Source organism: Mustela lutreola, chromosome 2 (assembly GCF_030435805.1).
Source record: "Mustela lutreola isolate mMusLut2 chromosome 2, mMusLut2.pri, whole genome shotgun sequence".
In the NCBI taxonomy this organism is placed as follows: Eukaryota; Metazoa; Chordata; class Mammalia; order Carnivora; family Mustelidae; genus Mustela; species Mustela lutreola.
Genome location: NC_081291.1, coordinates 95,355,064 through 95,372,073, shown reverse-complemented (window position 1 = coordinate 95,372,073; position 17,010 = coordinate 95,355,064). Strand labels below are relative to the sequence as shown.

The following is a 17,010-nucleotide window of genomic DNA, read 5'->3' as shown; positions in this document are numbered from 1 at the left end:
CCACCCCTGCCTGCCTTTTCTCTGTCCTCACCTTCCTTGAGAGCAGAGAGGAAAAAACACAGGACCTGGACGTCCAGTGCTAGGGTCAAAGACCCAGCTCAGCCGTGCACTGGTTGGATGTCCTGGGATGTTGCCGACCTCACTGAGTCTCAGTTTCCTCATTTATGAAAAGAGGCTCGTGATATTGACCACAAGGGACTGGTGTCAGGATTATCTGATAAATTGCTTTGTAAATATAAGGTACTCTATGTATTGGTTAATTATCACTGTTAACCAAATTCTAAGAATTATTAACAGCTAGCTAGGTGCCAATGGCCTATTTTTCCCAAAAGGCTAGGAGATGAAGAACAGAAGCAGCCATCCGTCAGGGCCTGGGATTTTACCCTGTTGACAAGTTAGCTTGCAAACTACCAAGCTCCTGTTCTTGTTACTATTTCGAGAATGCAGGTGGGAGATAGGAGACTCGTGGTTCCAAGACAAAGTTCTGTTACTCCCAGGTGCATGCAAAGGGCAGGAACCTTGCATCATTCATCCTTGTGCTCCACATCCCAGGGGGTGACCCGGAGGTCCCAGGTGTATGCTTCCCACACAGTGAGCTCCTGTCATGGTAAGGAACACGGAGCTTGGGAAAGCCACCACCTACGTAGACCAAGCCTGCTCTTGGTCTAGTGTAAGGTTTTACCCCATGCCTCCGGGTGGCTTACTGCAACCGCAAGCCTGAGAAGTGGCCCAGGAAAAGAGCAGTCAGAATTTTGTGTTCTGAGCACATTCCACGGGAGCAGGTGGGGCTGCTCAGAGCCGCAGCATGTTGCCCTTCCCGACACCATCAGTACCCTCTTTCTGTCCCTCCCCACTCTGTGCATTCCAAGCACCAGTGCTTTCATCCAAGACCTGGAGTGGGGTTACTTCTTGCACCTGGGCCAGATGGGCCATGATGGACCCTGTAACCCCAAGAAATATCATGAGTGGCCGTGACGAGGAGAGGGAACAGGATAAGGACATTTCACAGGGAAGTTCCTGAGCAGCAGGTAAGGGGCAGTCCCTGTCAGTCGGCCTCCCAGAGGGCTCCATCAAGCATCAGGGCTAGGGAAGCTGTGGAGGAAGAGCATCCTTTCAACCACAGGACGGGCTTTCCTAGAAAACCTCTGTCTTCTAAGTCTGATCTGGAGCTGGAGCAAAACGGAAGAGGCCCCAGCATCCCAAAATGGTTTAAAGATAGATCCCACTGGGAAAGATGAGAGAATGGATGCTATTTAGTGTGAAGAAGGTGAGGCTTAAAGAGGACCGTGTAGGTGACCCAAGTGTTATTTGTACCATGGCCCCTAACCAGGTGTGGAAATACAGGCTGGGAGAAATTTGGGAGGAGACAGTGGGCCAAATGCCAGAGTAAGTTCACAGCCAATGAGGGCAAACACCAGAAGGGGCTCAAGCCGTTCATCAGAAGCCAAACTGAGGAACCCAAGCCATGTTCAGTCCAGAATCTAGGAGAGTCTGCTCAGGGACAATGACCAGGACTATTATGAACTTGGGCCACCGGAGGAAACTGTGGGCATAAAGGGAGTGTCCACTAGATTGAGATTTGAGGCACCTTTCATGGGTGGGGGGTCCCAAATGGGTGCCTCAAGCCCGTGAGCATTTATTTCACTGGGCCATCCCTCAGAGGACCTGGAAGAGGGCTCTTTTCCGTGTTGCTAGCAGGAGTGTGGAGCCAGAACAAAATGTGTGCAGAGACCTGAACATTACTTCTGAGTTCCCTTCCTTGATGTCCCTTCTGCCCCAAAAGCCCTTCCCCCATGGCACCCACCCTCCAGGAGTGTGGGTGTTCAGAGCACAAGAAGCCTGGTGCCTCTGCAGGCTACCTCCTGGCTCCCCACCTTGTGGATGGGGTTTCCCTCTCTGCCCCCTGCCTAGCTGGGATGGCAGGGCCTGGCAATACCACTGCCAGATAGCTTCACTGTCTCTCTTTGAATCTCCTTCCTCAGCTGAACACTTGTCCTCTCTTGAGGGAAGAAGGGTAGGGGCAAGACCAGCTCTTTCATTTGCAGGACCCAGTACAAATTGAAAATGAGAGGCTCCTGGTTCCAAAATTATTAAGAATTTCAATAGAGCCACAGTAGAACATTAAATCCAGCCTGGGGTCTTTCTGAGGACAGGGTCCTGGGAGGCAGCACAGGCCACACACCCACAAAGCTGGCCCTAGGTAAAGGATTTTTTCAGTTGCACACAGAAGCCTAGGGCCCAGGAGCCTTAATTACACTTTCATCGGGGCTTTATTGCTATTCACACTCCACGGGAGTTGTTCAGACCTGCTACTGTGAACACACCCTTTCCCATCCTTCTCTCCATTCCTAGCCTCTTCTGCCCTCTGCCTTTTGAAGGGGGCAGGGGCAACCCTAAAAACCACAAGACCAGAGGCTCTCAAATTTGACTGTGCAACAGAATCTCCTGAAGGGCTTCCCAAGGCACAGATGGCTGGGCACCACCCCAGGGGGACCTGATTCTTAGGTCTAAGGTAGGGCCTGAGAATCTGCATTCCTAATGAGTTCCCAGAGGCTCATGCTACTGGCGCGGCGACTACGCTTTGAGAACCACCAATTCCAACAGGAGCACTCGGCCATGGTGAACCCAGCCAGCCAGGTGGCTGTCGGGCCATTTGAGGGGAAGTTCTGGCTGACTCTGCGGCAGGCTGCCCCTGACCGAGCCAAGGCACAGCCCCGAGTCCTCTGGCTCCTGACTCTTCCTATCTTCCTTTTCAGTGTGGTGAACCAGGATGAAAAGTCATTTGCCATTGGGGTACAGTTCTTGCTGATGCGCCTGCTGGGTAAGTGTCTGAGATGCCCCCTCCTTCCTGAAGAGGGGCTCCAGGGCATGGGGGGGACGGGGCTGCAAGGGTCAGGCATGGGGGAAACCCTGTCTCTTCTCTGCTGTAAGGAGGGGCAGTACATCATCAACACGTCAGCAAAGGCCAAGACCCTATGTGGGCGGTTTCCCCGTTACTTGGGGTTAGGAAAGATTCCATCTATGGCATTAATTCCAAACAAAACTATGCAAGGAAAATGAAAAGTGGACACAGCTGAGGATACCTAATAAAGAATTGAACGCAGGTATTTTTTTCATCTTTCTCCAAGAACTGGTTGTAGGAACAAACCCCTGCATTCTTGTCCAGCCAGAATAGCAGTTGAGCCCGGCCCTGGCTTCCCTCCCACTTTACAGAACTCACTGCTCCTGACTCTATTCAGCCAGTGTTTCCCAGTGTGAGGCCCTCTGCCGGCAAACCCAGTCTACACTCAAGCTGCCCAGAGACCTCAGTGAAACAGAGCCTTGCTTGGGGGAGCTGAGAACACCTGGCCCTCTCCCTGGGGGCACGGCTGGGGAGGTGGCTCATGTGTGCCTCTCGCCCACCCTCTCCCAGAGGCTCAGGCTGGACCATGCCTTCGCGACCCATCCATGCCAGGGCGCGCAGACCCTTGCAGGGCCTGGTAAGCCAAGTAAAGGGACCACGTGGAACGGAGTATTGATTCAGGATCCGGCGGGTGCACACAGCAGCGGGGAGCATGGCAGCCACCTGGGAAGGTCTTCAGTCACTGTTAGAGGGTCCTGGCTGGCCTCCAGTGCTGCCCTGCAGAGCCCGCCGTGCCTTATTATCCGGGAGCCAGGCTGCACTTGGCCCTCCAGCATCTTCCCTGATGGTTCTGGGCTGTGTTGGTGATGTCCCTCCTGGGACCTGCTGAGCCAGAACCTTTGCAGGGCCGTCTCCCATGGAGGTTGGGTGGGGCATACAGATGATGATTAAACCAGTCTTTTCCACGGGATTTCTCAGCCTCGGGCTCCTGGCTGCTCTCATGCCAGTACCGCCCCTTCAGAGCCTGCTGCTTGGGCCTGTATTACCAGTGTGGAGAACACAGGGCAGCGGGCTCTGCCATGTCCTGGTGGCTGAGCTATGGCCATCTTCACGGCTCCTTCTTACCACACAGCACTCATGTGTAACTCACTCTGAGACCTGTGCTGGGAAGGAAGCCCCACGTTGCACCCAGCGCAGCCCATGGCCCGGATGGGCCCTGAAGAGCTTCTCCCAGCCACCTGGGAAACAACCACTGTCCCACCACTCATGGCACCTGCCGCCTTTTTTGGTCCCTTGAGCTCAGACAACTCGATATGGGATCACAGTTAGAAAATCCAGGCCGGAGGTCTTCCATTCATCACCCAAGAACGCAATCGCACTCTGGGGTAGAAAGCAGGATTTCCCATGGATAAAACCCAGCAAGTTTAAAATTACCCACCAGGACTTGGCCAGTATTGTTTCTGGACTTTGTTTACTACATAGGAATTTTTTATTACTATTACTTTATTTATTACTATTATTTTATTATATTATATTATGACTATTATTTTACTACTATTATTTACTATGTTGGTGGACAATCCCCATGGCCAGTTTCCATGCCCTGCTTAGCCGGAGACTCTGAAGTGAGCAGGGTCTGAGTAGAGAGGCTGGTTCTCAAACATTCCCACTTATGGCTGGAGCCACAGGCAGATCTCCTCTTTCATTCCTCCTGAAGCAGCTTCTCTCAGGATCCTCCACAGGGTTGGCCCGGCTGTTCTGAGCGCAGTAGTTCAGAGTGTGGATCCTGGACAAGTTCCTCCCTAGTCCAGTGACTGCCTAGATCCGTAGCTAACAAAACAGGGGTCATTCTGAATACTTAACAGCAGGAAGGCCTCTAGAGTTTCTGCTAGTTCGGGTCTCACCATTCAACTGTGGGAAAGTTCAGGGGGCTGGGGGAGAGACTCTGAGCAGCCAGGGTGTCCGGGGTCTTCCGGGGGCATTGTCTAAGGCAGCAGGCAGCCTGGTGTCCTGGAAGAGCATGGGCTTCGAGGACACAAGGGTTCAAAGTTCAGCCCCGACCCTCTTGGTTCTGAGAGTGTGAGCTAGCCATGCCCACCTTCCTCCTCCTTAGAATGAGGGCACCCACCCACCTCCAGGCCCTGTAAGGACATGAGGAGTCATTGCCCTCCAGAGACCCCTGCCACACTGTGGAAGTCAGCATCTCTCCACCTGAGGCCAGTCCAGTGTGAGAACCGTGTTGTCTGTCTGAGCTGGCAGCTAGGTGACCTCTGTGACTCACTGCCCTGAAAGGATGGCTCAGGTCTCTTTTCTCTCCTAAGCCTCTAAGGAAAGAGAAATTCAGTCTTCCAAGAAAGCTGTTTGGCTGTGCAAAGGCACTACAGTTCCCAGGGGTGGGGCGGAGCCACTCTCATTCGTGGGAACCATGCAGGGGTCCTGGGGGCAAGGACGGCCCCCTACCCTGCCAGGCACCTCCACCTGCAGCTCTATGTAACCTGCGCTTTCTGAACTCTCTTCCCGTGGACACCAGCCTGGCTGCCCTCTCCAGCCCTCTACGGCCTCACCATCGACCACTCGTGCATCCGTTGGAGCTCACAGTGCTCAGGGAGGCGTGGGGCCTGTGCGTACTATGACAACGATACTCTCCGAGACAGGTGAGGGCCCCGCATGCCCCTATGGCTCGGGTGGTAATGGATCCTTCCCTAAATGGTGACAGCGTAGTCCCTGGGCCACTGCCCTTCCTGATGGCCCTGACCCTGGGACATGGGCTGCGGAGCTGCCGCACCCCCTCACCAGTTCGTCTCCTCCTGCCCCCCAGGTACCTGGGCCTGCAGGTGGGCTACAAGGCACTGGGTGTGCTGCTGCTCTTGTTCATCAGCTGGCGGGTAAAGAAGAACAAGGAGTACAACGTGCAGGAGAAGGCTGCGGGCCTCATCTGACCCTTGACCCCCGGCCCAGCCACTGCCTGCTCCAGAAAGTGGACCCTGCCCCTCCACAACTGTCTGTATTTACTAATGTTAACATATCGTTTCTGTTTTTTTTAAATAAGAGAAAACCCCAGTCACCATTTGCCCTCTCTGCCTCCCCTCCACCCCTCTCCGCTGCCAGGATTCCTCGGGTCCACTGTGTACCTGGGCTGGATGGGCACTGGACTGGAGGGCCAGGCCTTCTCAGTTCCCTGGGAGGCAGCCCTGTGCCCAGGATCTCCTCGGTGCGGGATCTCCCAGCAAGGATGCAGCCCCTGCCCCCCACCCCAGCGTTGTGGGGAAGACTTGGTTTCCTAAGTGGAGAGAGCAAAGCATTATCTCCCCAGAGCGAAAGGGAGAGGGCTGGGTTATGGTTAACAGCCAGAGGCAGGCTAGGGGAGGGAGGGGCTTGGCTGTAACCCCCTTTGTGTCTTGGTTCAGCATCAGCACAGAACCCAGCGGGGACTGGCCTCCTTCCCCTCAGATCTTTGCTTCCTGCCCCACAACGCCATTTTGGAAGCTGCCATGTTGGGGAGTATGGCCAGCCCATCCCCTCTCAGGTACCACACACTCGGGTACCAGAGCAGAGACCGAGATACCCCGAGGGTGGGTCACCCACATGCTGTTCCTCTTAACTAGATCCTTCTGTGCTAAGAAAGCCACACCATGGTGAAGACCCAAGGAGGGCTGTGAAGTGGTCAGTCGCCCAACCTCCCCCACCCTCTATGTGAGGACGAGACTGCTCAACTCAGAGTGACGGGAAGACCCTTCCTGAGTGTCCTTGGGAGCGGATGAGGTGGCCGCTCATGGACTTCCCTGCTGGACCTCACTCTGTGTGCCGAAGAGTAAAGACAGGCAGTCCGAGGTGTCAGCAGAGCAGGCCGTGAAGCTTGGGGGGGGGGGGTGTCAAGGGCTGCCGAGCTGGATGGTGAGTCCGTGAAACAGAAGCCAGGGTGGTCGGCTTCTCTGACTCCAGACACGCCTGTGTTCATCAGTGTGTTCTCAGCCTCTCCTCACTGCCCCTCCAGGGCCCAGGGTCGAGCAACCCCACTGCTATGTGGTGAAGGTTCAGAATCAGACGTCCACAATGGAGGCCTTTCATCAACAAGTATTATATTTATTGCAGACCAGCTTTGTGCAAGGCAGCGCCAAAAGTGGCTTTCTGCTGGGCCTTCTAGGAGCTCCTCTTCCTTCCTCCATCCACACGGGGCCTTCTCCCAGAGTGTGCTCGGTGGGCAGCAGCAGGGGAGACCCAGAGGGCCCTAGCACCTGGCCATTTGCCAGACAGAAACCTGGCTCACCACGTCCTCTGGAGCAGCTGGAACCGGTTATTGCCATCCATGGCCCTCCTGAGTGCCACTCCTCTTGGAAGAACCCTCCAGTAGCCTACCAGAAGCCGTCTCTGGAAAAGATCCCTGTGGTGGTAAGCCAAACTTGTATGCCAGTGGCCAAACTGCTGTGAGACTGAAGTCTTTGTGAAAGTCACACTGCTACACGTGGCCTTATCTCCAAAGATCTCACTCAGGAAGGGAGGCTCCATGCAACTTCTGGGGACAGTGACAGCATTTTAAGATGGTTCTGCTTGGAAAATGGTTCCCTGCTAGTTGTCCAGGTCCTCCTCTCTGTGGTGTAACCAAATTCTGGAGGCACTGCCTTCAGCCAAGCTCATGAACAATGAATGCCAACCTGCAGATTCTGGAAGACTGGTTGCCCTCCCAAGGCTTTATTCTATTATGATGTTGCTATTAATATATTATAATTTTGCTATTGATATTACTCGGTTGTGAATTTGTAATGTCATCTGTATCTATCAGAGAGCCAATAGAACCTTTCTGGCTGGAGGAGGGGCCCATGCCACAACCACAGGGGCGCCTGGCCATGGGGATCGGAGGTAGCATGACTCCCCACCCATCAGCCTGGTTCAGAGCCGGCAGCAGGTGCTTGCTGGTCCTTCGGTGAAGTTCTGCAGACTATCATCAAAGGCCCACGGTGCCTTGAGTTCATATCTGGAGGTGGAATGGAGCACCAATAGCTCAGTCCATGAGACAGACCAGCATTTATATCCTAATTGTCACTGGTCCCTTGGTCACAGCCATCCTACCCCCTCCCCACGGCAAAGCTTTTCCCCTGACGGCCAGCAGAGACTATAATGGGGCCACCTTCATTTCACTTCTAGAGCAAACACTTCTAAGGCTGAGCAAACTTCCTGGAGGGCTGGACACTCACAGAGGATGTGGTTAAAACCTAGCTTCCCAATCCCTCCAGCCAGCCCCCGGGGCCTATGGGAGTGGCTCCTGTCCCAGGCCCCTCCTGTGAGGCCAACGTAGGAAGTCCCTACACCTGGGTGGTGGGTCTTGAGTGCAGCAGAACCTTGGTGACCCCCATCTGTGCTTGGGCCACTGAGAATTCAGGCTCTGTAGGCCCCTCTGAAGGGGTGGGGTGCCTGTTCATCGGATTCCCTGGGCCGCTGCAACCAGGAGCCAGTGGGCATGAAGAACAGAGCTCACTGTGCTGTGTTAAGTGCGTACCACGTACTGAGAGCGGGAGTCTCACTCTCCCAGCTTGAGCGTGCACAGACAATGGCACAATTACTCTCTGAATCAGTTAGGTTTGGTTTCTAGCTGTCATCCAGCCAGGTGGCTGGAAGGTTAGCATCGACCCTCCTCAATGGTCTGGTCCTCAAAGACATCCACAGTCCCTTGGGTCCTGCCAGTATGGGTCCTTGGCCCCTTCCCAGGCTGAGGTTCCCGACCTGCCCTGCATTCCTCCCCCCACCCCCGCCGAGCCAGGAAACCATGCAGAGGCTAGATGCAGACCGAGGCCCTCCCCCTGCCCAGCCCCAGGAAACCCACCTCTTGGCTCCACTCCCCCTGCCAGCATAATCCAGCGCCTCAAGGGCTGAACAAAAAAAGCCAGGGAAGAAAGGGTCTGTAGGAACTTTTTACCTCATCCTTCCTGGAATTTCTTAGCACAGGAGGGGGAAAATGCAGTGAAAATCAAATACCATATCTTCATGATTTATCCTTGGGTCTCAGGCCCTCTGGGGTGATCCTCATCATAGCCTCATGAGGGAGACCGCGCTGGTCCGAAGGCCCCATTCAAAGACGAGGAATCTGAAATTGGGGAAGTCACTGTGGCCTACTTTACCCAAATGACACCTATCAGGGTCTAGACTTAACTCACGCTGCCAGCTCTTTCTCCTCCAGACTCAGAGGCAGCCCCAGCCTCCCTACTGAGAGATTCTGAAACAGGGGGAGGCCCCTCTATTCCCACTGAAATTCACTGGCCCATGGAGGGAGGTGGGGGAATCTGTTGAGGGCTATGTAAGGGGGAAGGGAGGGGGGACGACCAGGTACAACGTCCTTCACCCCCACCTTCCATTCAAGTAGCAAGAACATCACCGTGCTCATCCCACAGGGCCGATTTTGCCCCATAGCACCATGAGTTAAAGGAGAGTCACAGAGAAAATGGACAAAGAGGAAAAGGCTTTCAAGACAAAAAGGCCCTAGAGAGAGCTACAACACAGACCTTCAAGGGAACACCTCCACCTGGTGACAGGTTAGCAGATTCTCACTTAGGAAACAAAGCCACATTGTGATCTCCAAGCCCTCCCAGAGGTGGAGAGATACAGCTAAGCTGGGGGCTGAATCCGGGTGTCTCAGATTGTTACTAAAATATCATATTACAGATTCCTGAAGTGACGAGACTGGCAGGGGCTGTGTGTGTGTGTGTGTGTGTGAGAGAGAGAGAGAGAGAGGGAGAGAGAGAAACAGACAGACAGAGAAACTCTGCAAATCCAAAGGAGAAATCCTCTTTTCCAACCATAGGAACTACATACCTGGGGAAAAGGTCCATCTCCTGCCAATAGCACCCGATTCATTATAACCTTTCCTCAGAGATTAAATATGTAAACAGGCCCCAGGCAAGCCCTTGGCAAATTGCGAGAGAAAGTTTTTCTCCCATGGCACACCCTGCCATTCATCCCCACACAACACAGGGGTCAACCCAGCTTGCTGAGGCCCCTGCACCCCCCCACCCCACCCCAGGCACTGCCACACCTTGAAGTCAGTAACAGTGACTAAAATGCACAGGGATTTTGCTGCCCAGCCGCTCATCCAGCCAGCTCCTCTAACTGGAATTCAGTCAGGATAGGCAGGGCCAGCCATGGTCACCGTCCCCGTCTGTCAAAGGACATAACAGGAGCCCTTCTCTTGCTCATCCAAAGTCTCCTGTGGGTCCCGCTGGCTCTCCAGGGCAGTGGTTCCGCAACGCCATCTGCCTGGATGCCGGGGTCCCTCCATGTCACACCGTGCCACCAGCACTGACCAGGCAGGCCCAGAAAGTCCTCAGAGGTCCCGCACTGGTAAGTCAAGTCTGGACCCAACGTGACACGCTCCACCTCTGCCCCCAGCATGTTGGCTGTCACGGGAGTGGGGAAAGATAATCCCATGAGCTCAGAAGAAACAGAAAGCAGGTACAGACAGTACTAGAAACCTCTACCATCAGGGGTGACCCTGGGTGACGCTGTGCTCTTGCACCTTTAAGCCAGCTTTGTCAGGCTGTTGGGAAGGGGCAATCATTTTCCAAAGGAGGCAGCTTCCATGCTGGCTCTGAAAGGGGATGGTATGATTTCTTGGCAAGGCCCAGCCCACAGGCAGTTTGCAGAGAGGTGGGGAGGTGGGGAAGGAAGCAGAGGAAGAGGAGTTGGGGCGGCAGCTGAGAGAGAGGCAGGTCCCAGGAAGGTTCTCTTGAGATGGGAGAGATCTCCTAGGGAGACCGAGAAGCCAAAGAGAAGTACAGCTGTCTGAGCAACCCTGGGAAGGAAGAGGGGTGAGCTGACGTGCCCTGGAGGAACCACAGCCCGAACTTCCACCGGCCCTGGAAGGTCAATATGGCTAATCCTATCCTCAGAATGGAAAAAATGAGGCCACCTTCTAGCTGTCACTTGTGCCTCCATTTGTTCACTTAGTACCTAATGCAGATGAGAACCAGAGATGACAAACACATGGTCCCTAGCCTTCAGGGGCTTATTAGGAGCCAGAATAAGACTGGCTCCTAAGAGGGCAAAGTTCAAGTGCTATGCCGCTCATTTGGTTGAGAGATCAGAGAAGGGGGTTGATCCAGGTCTTGAAGGATGAACTGGATCTCAAGAGACTACAAGGTGCAAAGACCTTCCAGGCAACGGGAAGGAAGCAGGAAAACCTGGGCAAGCTCTGAGAAACCATGGGCCACAGGACCCACGAAGAAGATCAGACATAAGACCTGGAGAGGCAGCTGGATCCAGGCTTAGAGGCTCTTGGAGGGTCTTGGAGGCTGGCTTACGGCAGGCTGTGAGTGGTAAGGCCAGCCAAGTCCTGGCTCCTCTGTCAGGGCCTGGGAGAAGAGCCTCAGAGCCCCAGCCAACCAATCCCAGGAAGGTGCTCCTAGCTCAGGGTCTCCTTCTGGAGTCTACACTGGAAAGGGGCACCTGAGTGGGCCATGCAATACCCTCAGGGGGCTGCCTTACCGTACTCCCCGCACACACCAGCCCTGCCCCACACACTCAGGGAGCCCCTACATTGTGCGCTTGAAGGAGCACCCATTTGCAGCCTCACCCTTGGTCAGTGCTCCAAAGCCGCCCCAGCCGAGGGTGGGGTGAAAGCTGCTCTGTGTCCATGCTTTCCCTCCCACCTTCTACTTCTGACCATCTGGGCCCTGGAGCCCATGGAGCTGGGATTTGAAAGGCTTCATCTCCGGGCCAAATAAAGCAACTCATTTAAGTCCCCCATCGTTGCCAACCCCTTTATCTTTACTCTGCTGTCCATCAGTGTGAGATACAGGAGGTATCCCCCTTTTACAGACATCCAATCCTTAGAAGTGACCTCAGAAGTCCCAGATAGGGACTAACATTTGTTTAAACCTTGGTCCACATTACACCTCACTACCACTAGTTTACAGAAGAGGAACAGGGATGGCTGGATGTGACAGAAGCTCTCCTTTGTGTCCACACTGGGAAAGGACCCAGGCCAATTTCACACTGTTTCTGTCTGGCTCCTTGACCCAAGGAACCTCTCCAGACACACTGAGATTTCAGAAGGACTCTTGAACCTCAGGGCTCCGACAGCTCAGACGCCGTCCCAAGTGCGGTAGACAGGCAAGCACCCTGAATCATCACTGCAGCCCTGTAGTATGCCACCATTCTGCCGTTTCACAGACGAGGAGCCTGAGGCGCGGCGCACAGCGGTCTCGGTTGCATTTCTCTTCTTTGCCGTAAGGGGGCGCGCGCTGGGCAGGCGGGCGCTGGGATCCGCTGAGAACGGGGCCCCGCCGGGCCGCGCTAGCCCGCATAGTAGCGGTCGGCCACCAGAGGGCGCGCTCGTCCCTGGGCCTGGGCCCTAGCAGGAGACCCGTGGAGGCACCACGCCCGGTGAACGCAAGGGACTCGCCGCCCGGACGGCTCAGCGCGGCGATCCGGCACTCCGCCCGGCTTCTGGCCGCGCAGCTGCCCCCGCCCGGGCGCCCTTGGTCCTCACACCCTCCTCACGCCCACCCCAGTCCCGCACCGCCTACCCTGGCGCCCCGGAGTGGCCTGGGATCTGGGCACCAGCTCACAGCTCATGGCCGTAAGGAGATGTCCCTTTCTCCTGCTCGGCGACAAAGCACCATTTAGTCTGTTCATCTGTATTTTCAGCACGAATGTGTGGTGAACACATTAAAGAACACGGAAAGCAAAGGGAAAGATGCCGGGAAGCACCAAAGGGCGCAGGCGGCTTCCTGATGCTCTCTGACCTGTTGTGAGCAGAGCGGGCACCCAGCCAGCCCGCAATGTGGAGTCCACAGCGTCGCCCTCTGGGGACCACCGTTCCTCGGCTGCGGGGGCTCAGGTCCCCCTGACCCCTGTTTGCTCGCATCCCCAGAGCACATTCGAGGGCCTGGCCCTGAAATGGGAGCGGGCGTCAGAGAGAAAGCTGTGTCTGTGTCCTGGGCATCGCCACCTGGGGAGTAATCCAATGGCCCATCCTGTAGAATCAGACATCCAGCAAGCACTGGGCACCAGCCTGTGGTGTGAACAAGACAAACAGAACCCCTTCCCCCCGGGGAATTTACAATTCAGGAAGCAAGAGAGACATAACCAAGAAGGCACGCAAATTGCATGGCAATTGCTAATAATCTGTTACAGGTGCAGCAGTGCCGTGAAGTACAGACAAATGGATACCTGCATTGGAATGCAGGGGGAAGAGCAGGTCCATGGGGCTTCCACAAAGCTCAGAGAGGCCAGTTACTTGGGGTGGGGGGTGAGGGTGGGGGTGGGGGTGGTAGGGGGCAAGAGTAGAGGCCATGAACTCCAGCTGAACCTTGAAGGCTAGGGCAAGTTTGTTGAGCAAGGCCTCAGAACGGGTTTATTCTGGGCAGAGTGGGCTGCAGGAGTGAAGGTTCACAGGTAAGAAAGCTGGGGTATGTTTGCCTGGAAAGCAGGAGCTGGGAGTGCACATTACAAGTTGCTGGAGCATAATGGGTGGTCATTGGACCACGCGCACCCCCTTTAGCAACTGGATGCTGTCTGTGGGTAATGGGAAGGCATTGACAGCTTAACAGAGGCAAGATGCAACCAAGTTTCTGGGTTATTTAATAAAAGGCCGCTGGGGGGGGGGGCACCTGGGTGGCTCAGTGGGTTAAAGCCTCTGCCTTCAGCTAGGGTCATGATCCCAGGGTCCTGGGATCGAGTCCCGTATCGGGCTCTCTGCTAGGCGGGGAGCCTGCTTCCCTTCCTCTCCCTGCCTCTCTCTGCCTACTTTTGATTTCTCTCTCTCTGTCAAATAAATAAATAAAATCTTAAAAAAAAAAAAGGCCGCTGGGGCTGCAGGTATACTTGGAAAGGGGAGCCTGGCTGGCAAGGTGGGTTCTACGGAAAGAGGCCTCCTTCTTGTCATTACGGCTGCTGGGGGAACCGGTGCTGGAAAAGATCAGGGCTGGGATGCTCTCGTGGGTCCAGAGTTGAGGGAAAGGCCTGTGAGCAGCAGAGCCCCCCGCCCCCACAGGCTCACAGCAACCCCGCTGTGTGCTGACCCCAGGGCTGGAGCTGATGCCGGGGCCAGAATGCACCTTGTTAGAAAGCAGATGTTGGGAATCGACGGTGTCTGGGTTCTGATAGGCCCACAGGACATTCCCGTTTTCAAGTTTGCTGCAAACGTGAGGAGTGTTTGAATTTTGGATTTTCTCTTGAAAAAACCTCTGGGCGCCAGCACTCCTGCCAGATGACAAGGGGTTGGAGCTGAGTACAGAGCACTCCTTTAGATGGTCCCTGTACTCCTAGGTTGGCTGTGGGGCCCACATCACCGGCTGTGGGTATTTCAATTTCCACGCATAAATACGCCCTGAAAGAGTCCAGGTGAGCCGCTGAAAATCCAGGAGCCTGTCGGAAACCGCCTGAAGGGAGGCGCTTGAGAAATAAGGAGGCGGCGGAGGACTGCCGGCCGGGGGCGCTAGAGAGCGGCGTCCGAACTGAACTCCCCGTCTCTCTGGCCGAACCTCTTCTCTCTGACTCTCCCACCGCACTTCACGGCACTCCAGCCTTCTGGCTGATTGGACCCAAGGTTTGGAGACAGAAGAAAATAAAGGGGGAAAGCTTAGGCACTGTGGAGGCACGAGGAGAGGGGTCTGTGGTTGCAGCCATGTCCTGCTTCTGGAGTCATGGTGGGTCCGTGGTTTGGGAAGAATTCATTGAGCTTTCTGTACCTCGTGTCTTCCAGTTTGCAGAATGAAGTGCCTACAGGTCACGCATGTATCTCAGTTGGGCACCGCCGTAGCCCCACCATCAACCCCGGTGGGGGCGAGGGGGGGGACACACAGAGTCGTCCTTAAAATCAAACTCACGTCAGATTTGATTTTCCCAAGGTTGCTTGAATTGGTGGTTCTGAGTACATTTTAGATTTACACGCATGGTTTTATTATAAAATATTTTACCATCTTTTTAAGTATTAAAAGTATCTTTGTATTAAAATGCCCGCAAATGGAAAGCCTTTTCCATTATAAAACTTTTACCAATTTACTTTTTATATTTATAAATTTTTTTAACGAGGACCGGTAGTACAATGTTGCAAGTTACCACCTGCCCTGTGATTTATTTCAGACGGAGATGGCTTTGAGCCAAAAGTCTGATTGTTTTAACTTAGTAAAATAAAAGAAATGATTTTTTTTTTTAATTCCCCACTTGCTCAGTCTGCACTGTCTGATAGGGCAAAAAAATTATGTGAGAAGAAATAGGATTATCAGTTTTAACATTCAGCATAAATTGTAATAACATTTTAATCTTTATTGTTTGAAATTCATCTGGAACTTAAAATGTTATAATTAATTGCTTTCTACCCCCAAAATATCTGCATATATTTGTTCTCTCTTGTCAGAGCACAATATTTACTTGTTAAATGGAAGCTTAATTATTAATAGTTTAATTTTATACCCACAAGCTACCTATTTCAAGAGCAAAGTTGTTTTTTTTTATAAAGTCCGTTCTCTACCCATAAATTTTTAAAACTTATTTAATATGCTTACACACATCTTGGAGTTTTAAAATCACACTCTTGGGACGCCTGGGTGGCTCAGTTGGTTAAGCAGCTGCCTTCGGCTCGGGTCATGATCCCAGCGGCCTGGGATTGAGTCCCACATCGGGCTCCTTGCTTGGCGGGGAGCCTGCTTCTCCCTCTGCCTCTGCCTGCCACTCTGTCTGCCTGTGCTTGCTCTCGCTTCTCTCTCTATGACAAATAAATAAATAAATAAATCTTTAAAATCACACTCTTTCCCTTGGCTTTCTATAGGATTGCAAAAATGGGCCCCCTGGGGCTATAAGGACACTTGGGGGACAGGCAGGAAGAACAAAATGTTCATTAAGCCTTTGGTTGTTAAGATAATGAGTCAGGAATCCACAGATTGCTGTACTGTTTATTTGAATACCGTTGGAATATTATTCAGCATCTCTGGGTAGATAACCTCATATGGCCGTGATTCATATGTGCTGAGTGAGAATCCCTAGAGACACACCCTCCTGTCACCTCCCACTTCACCGTGTTGGTGGGGAGCATCTTTCCCATTTAAACAATGGAACAACCCAACCCAGTGCCAGAAGGGCCTCTCAACCCACATGATTTAGTCAAGCATGGAGATCTTCGGGGGTGGAAAGCCAAAGGTGACTTCCAGAGAGGGGGTTACACACCCTGACACATACACAGTAAGCCCCTCCTTTTCACTCTGGCTCCTATATTGTGGGTCTTATCGTTGAAATGTGAATGATGCCCCCATACAAATGCCCTGTGCACAGTGAAGAAAAGGAAAGAGACAATGTGGTCGGAACTGACTCTTGTTGAAACAAGTTGGAGCCAGAAGCATGAGAGCCCTAGACTGGCCATTTGTGGATCAGCACAGCCCCTTTTGCCTTCCTGTTCTTACCAAGGATTCCAAACGGCAAAAACTCAATCTGGCCATAGTTAAATGTTTCCAAATCTCACCACAGCTTCTCTACTCTTGAAATCTTCCTTTTGACTTACAGAAATTTAACTTCAAGTAAAATCTTTATCCCCTCTCAGCTAGTGATATTTCTCAAATGTTTTTGTTTTCAAAAATACTTTTATTCAACAAAACTTCCCCTTAAATTTTTTACTCTAAATTGCAGCTATGTTTTCTTGAAAATTTAAAAATTTCCCCAAGGCTTCAAGAAAGTAAAAGATTTTACTCAATGTAACACAGCTAGTGTGCAAAGTCAGAATGCAAATGAAGGCCCAATTTCAAATCTCACCCTGTTGTCATCTATCCATTATCCACTGCTCCCATTCGGCTATACGTTTGCTCATTATCCATCATTACTCACCTGTGTAGCCCTGTATCCATTTATCCATTTATCCATTATTTCACTCACACATACATGATACAAACTTATATACATACATAGCCATTCATCCATCCAGACATTCCACCTACTTCATCTGTCAATCAACTCATCATCCTCCCATGCACCTATCTATCCATTTATCCATACTAATTTACTCCAATATCCATCCATCCACCTATACATGGATACATAAATAGATACATCCATTGGTCCAGACATTCTTCTATCTCTCTACTCACCCACGGAGCCACCCTTTCCCAAATCAGTCCATTCCATCTCTCATGGATCCTTTTATCCTTTCTATGAATTCATCTGCTCGTCCAACCAGTGTATCTATATCT

At 52.8% G+C, this 17,010-nt stretch overlaps 1 protein-coding gene and 1 long non-coding RNA gene across 3 annotated transcripts in view; both read left to right on the top strand.

Annotated features, from left to right (window-relative positions):
• The window catches only part of SLCO2A1 (solute carrier organic anion transporter family member 2A1), a 74,876-nt gene extending 67,292 nt beyond the window's left edge, over positions 1–7,584 (top strand). Inside the window, exons 12-15 of one of the 2 annotated variants that reach the window (XR_009350895.1) lie at positions 2,757–2,821; positions 5,373–5,496; positions 5,661–6,368; positions 6,448–7,584. Coding sequence is in view for 1 of the 2 variants with exons in the window: in XM_059162649.1 (XP_059018632.1) it covers positions 2,757–2,821; positions 5,373–5,496; positions 5,661–5,781 (310 nt within the window). In the remaining variant the exon portion in view is untranslated. Of the gene's footprint in view, positions 1–2,756; positions 2,822–5,372; positions 5,497–5,660 lie in introns of both variants that reach the window. The other variant, XM_059162649.1, reaches the window with a different exon arrangement.
• A 997-nt stretch (positions 7,585–8,581) lies between these two features.
• Positions 8,582–15,579, top strand: LOC131824560 (uncharacterized). Its single transcript, XR_009350899.1, has 2 exons — positions 8,582–10,693; positions 14,102–15,579. It is a non-coding gene; the product is annotated as an uncharacterized LOC131824560 (long non-coding RNA).
• Positions 15,580–17,010: the final 1,431 nt, after the last annotated feature.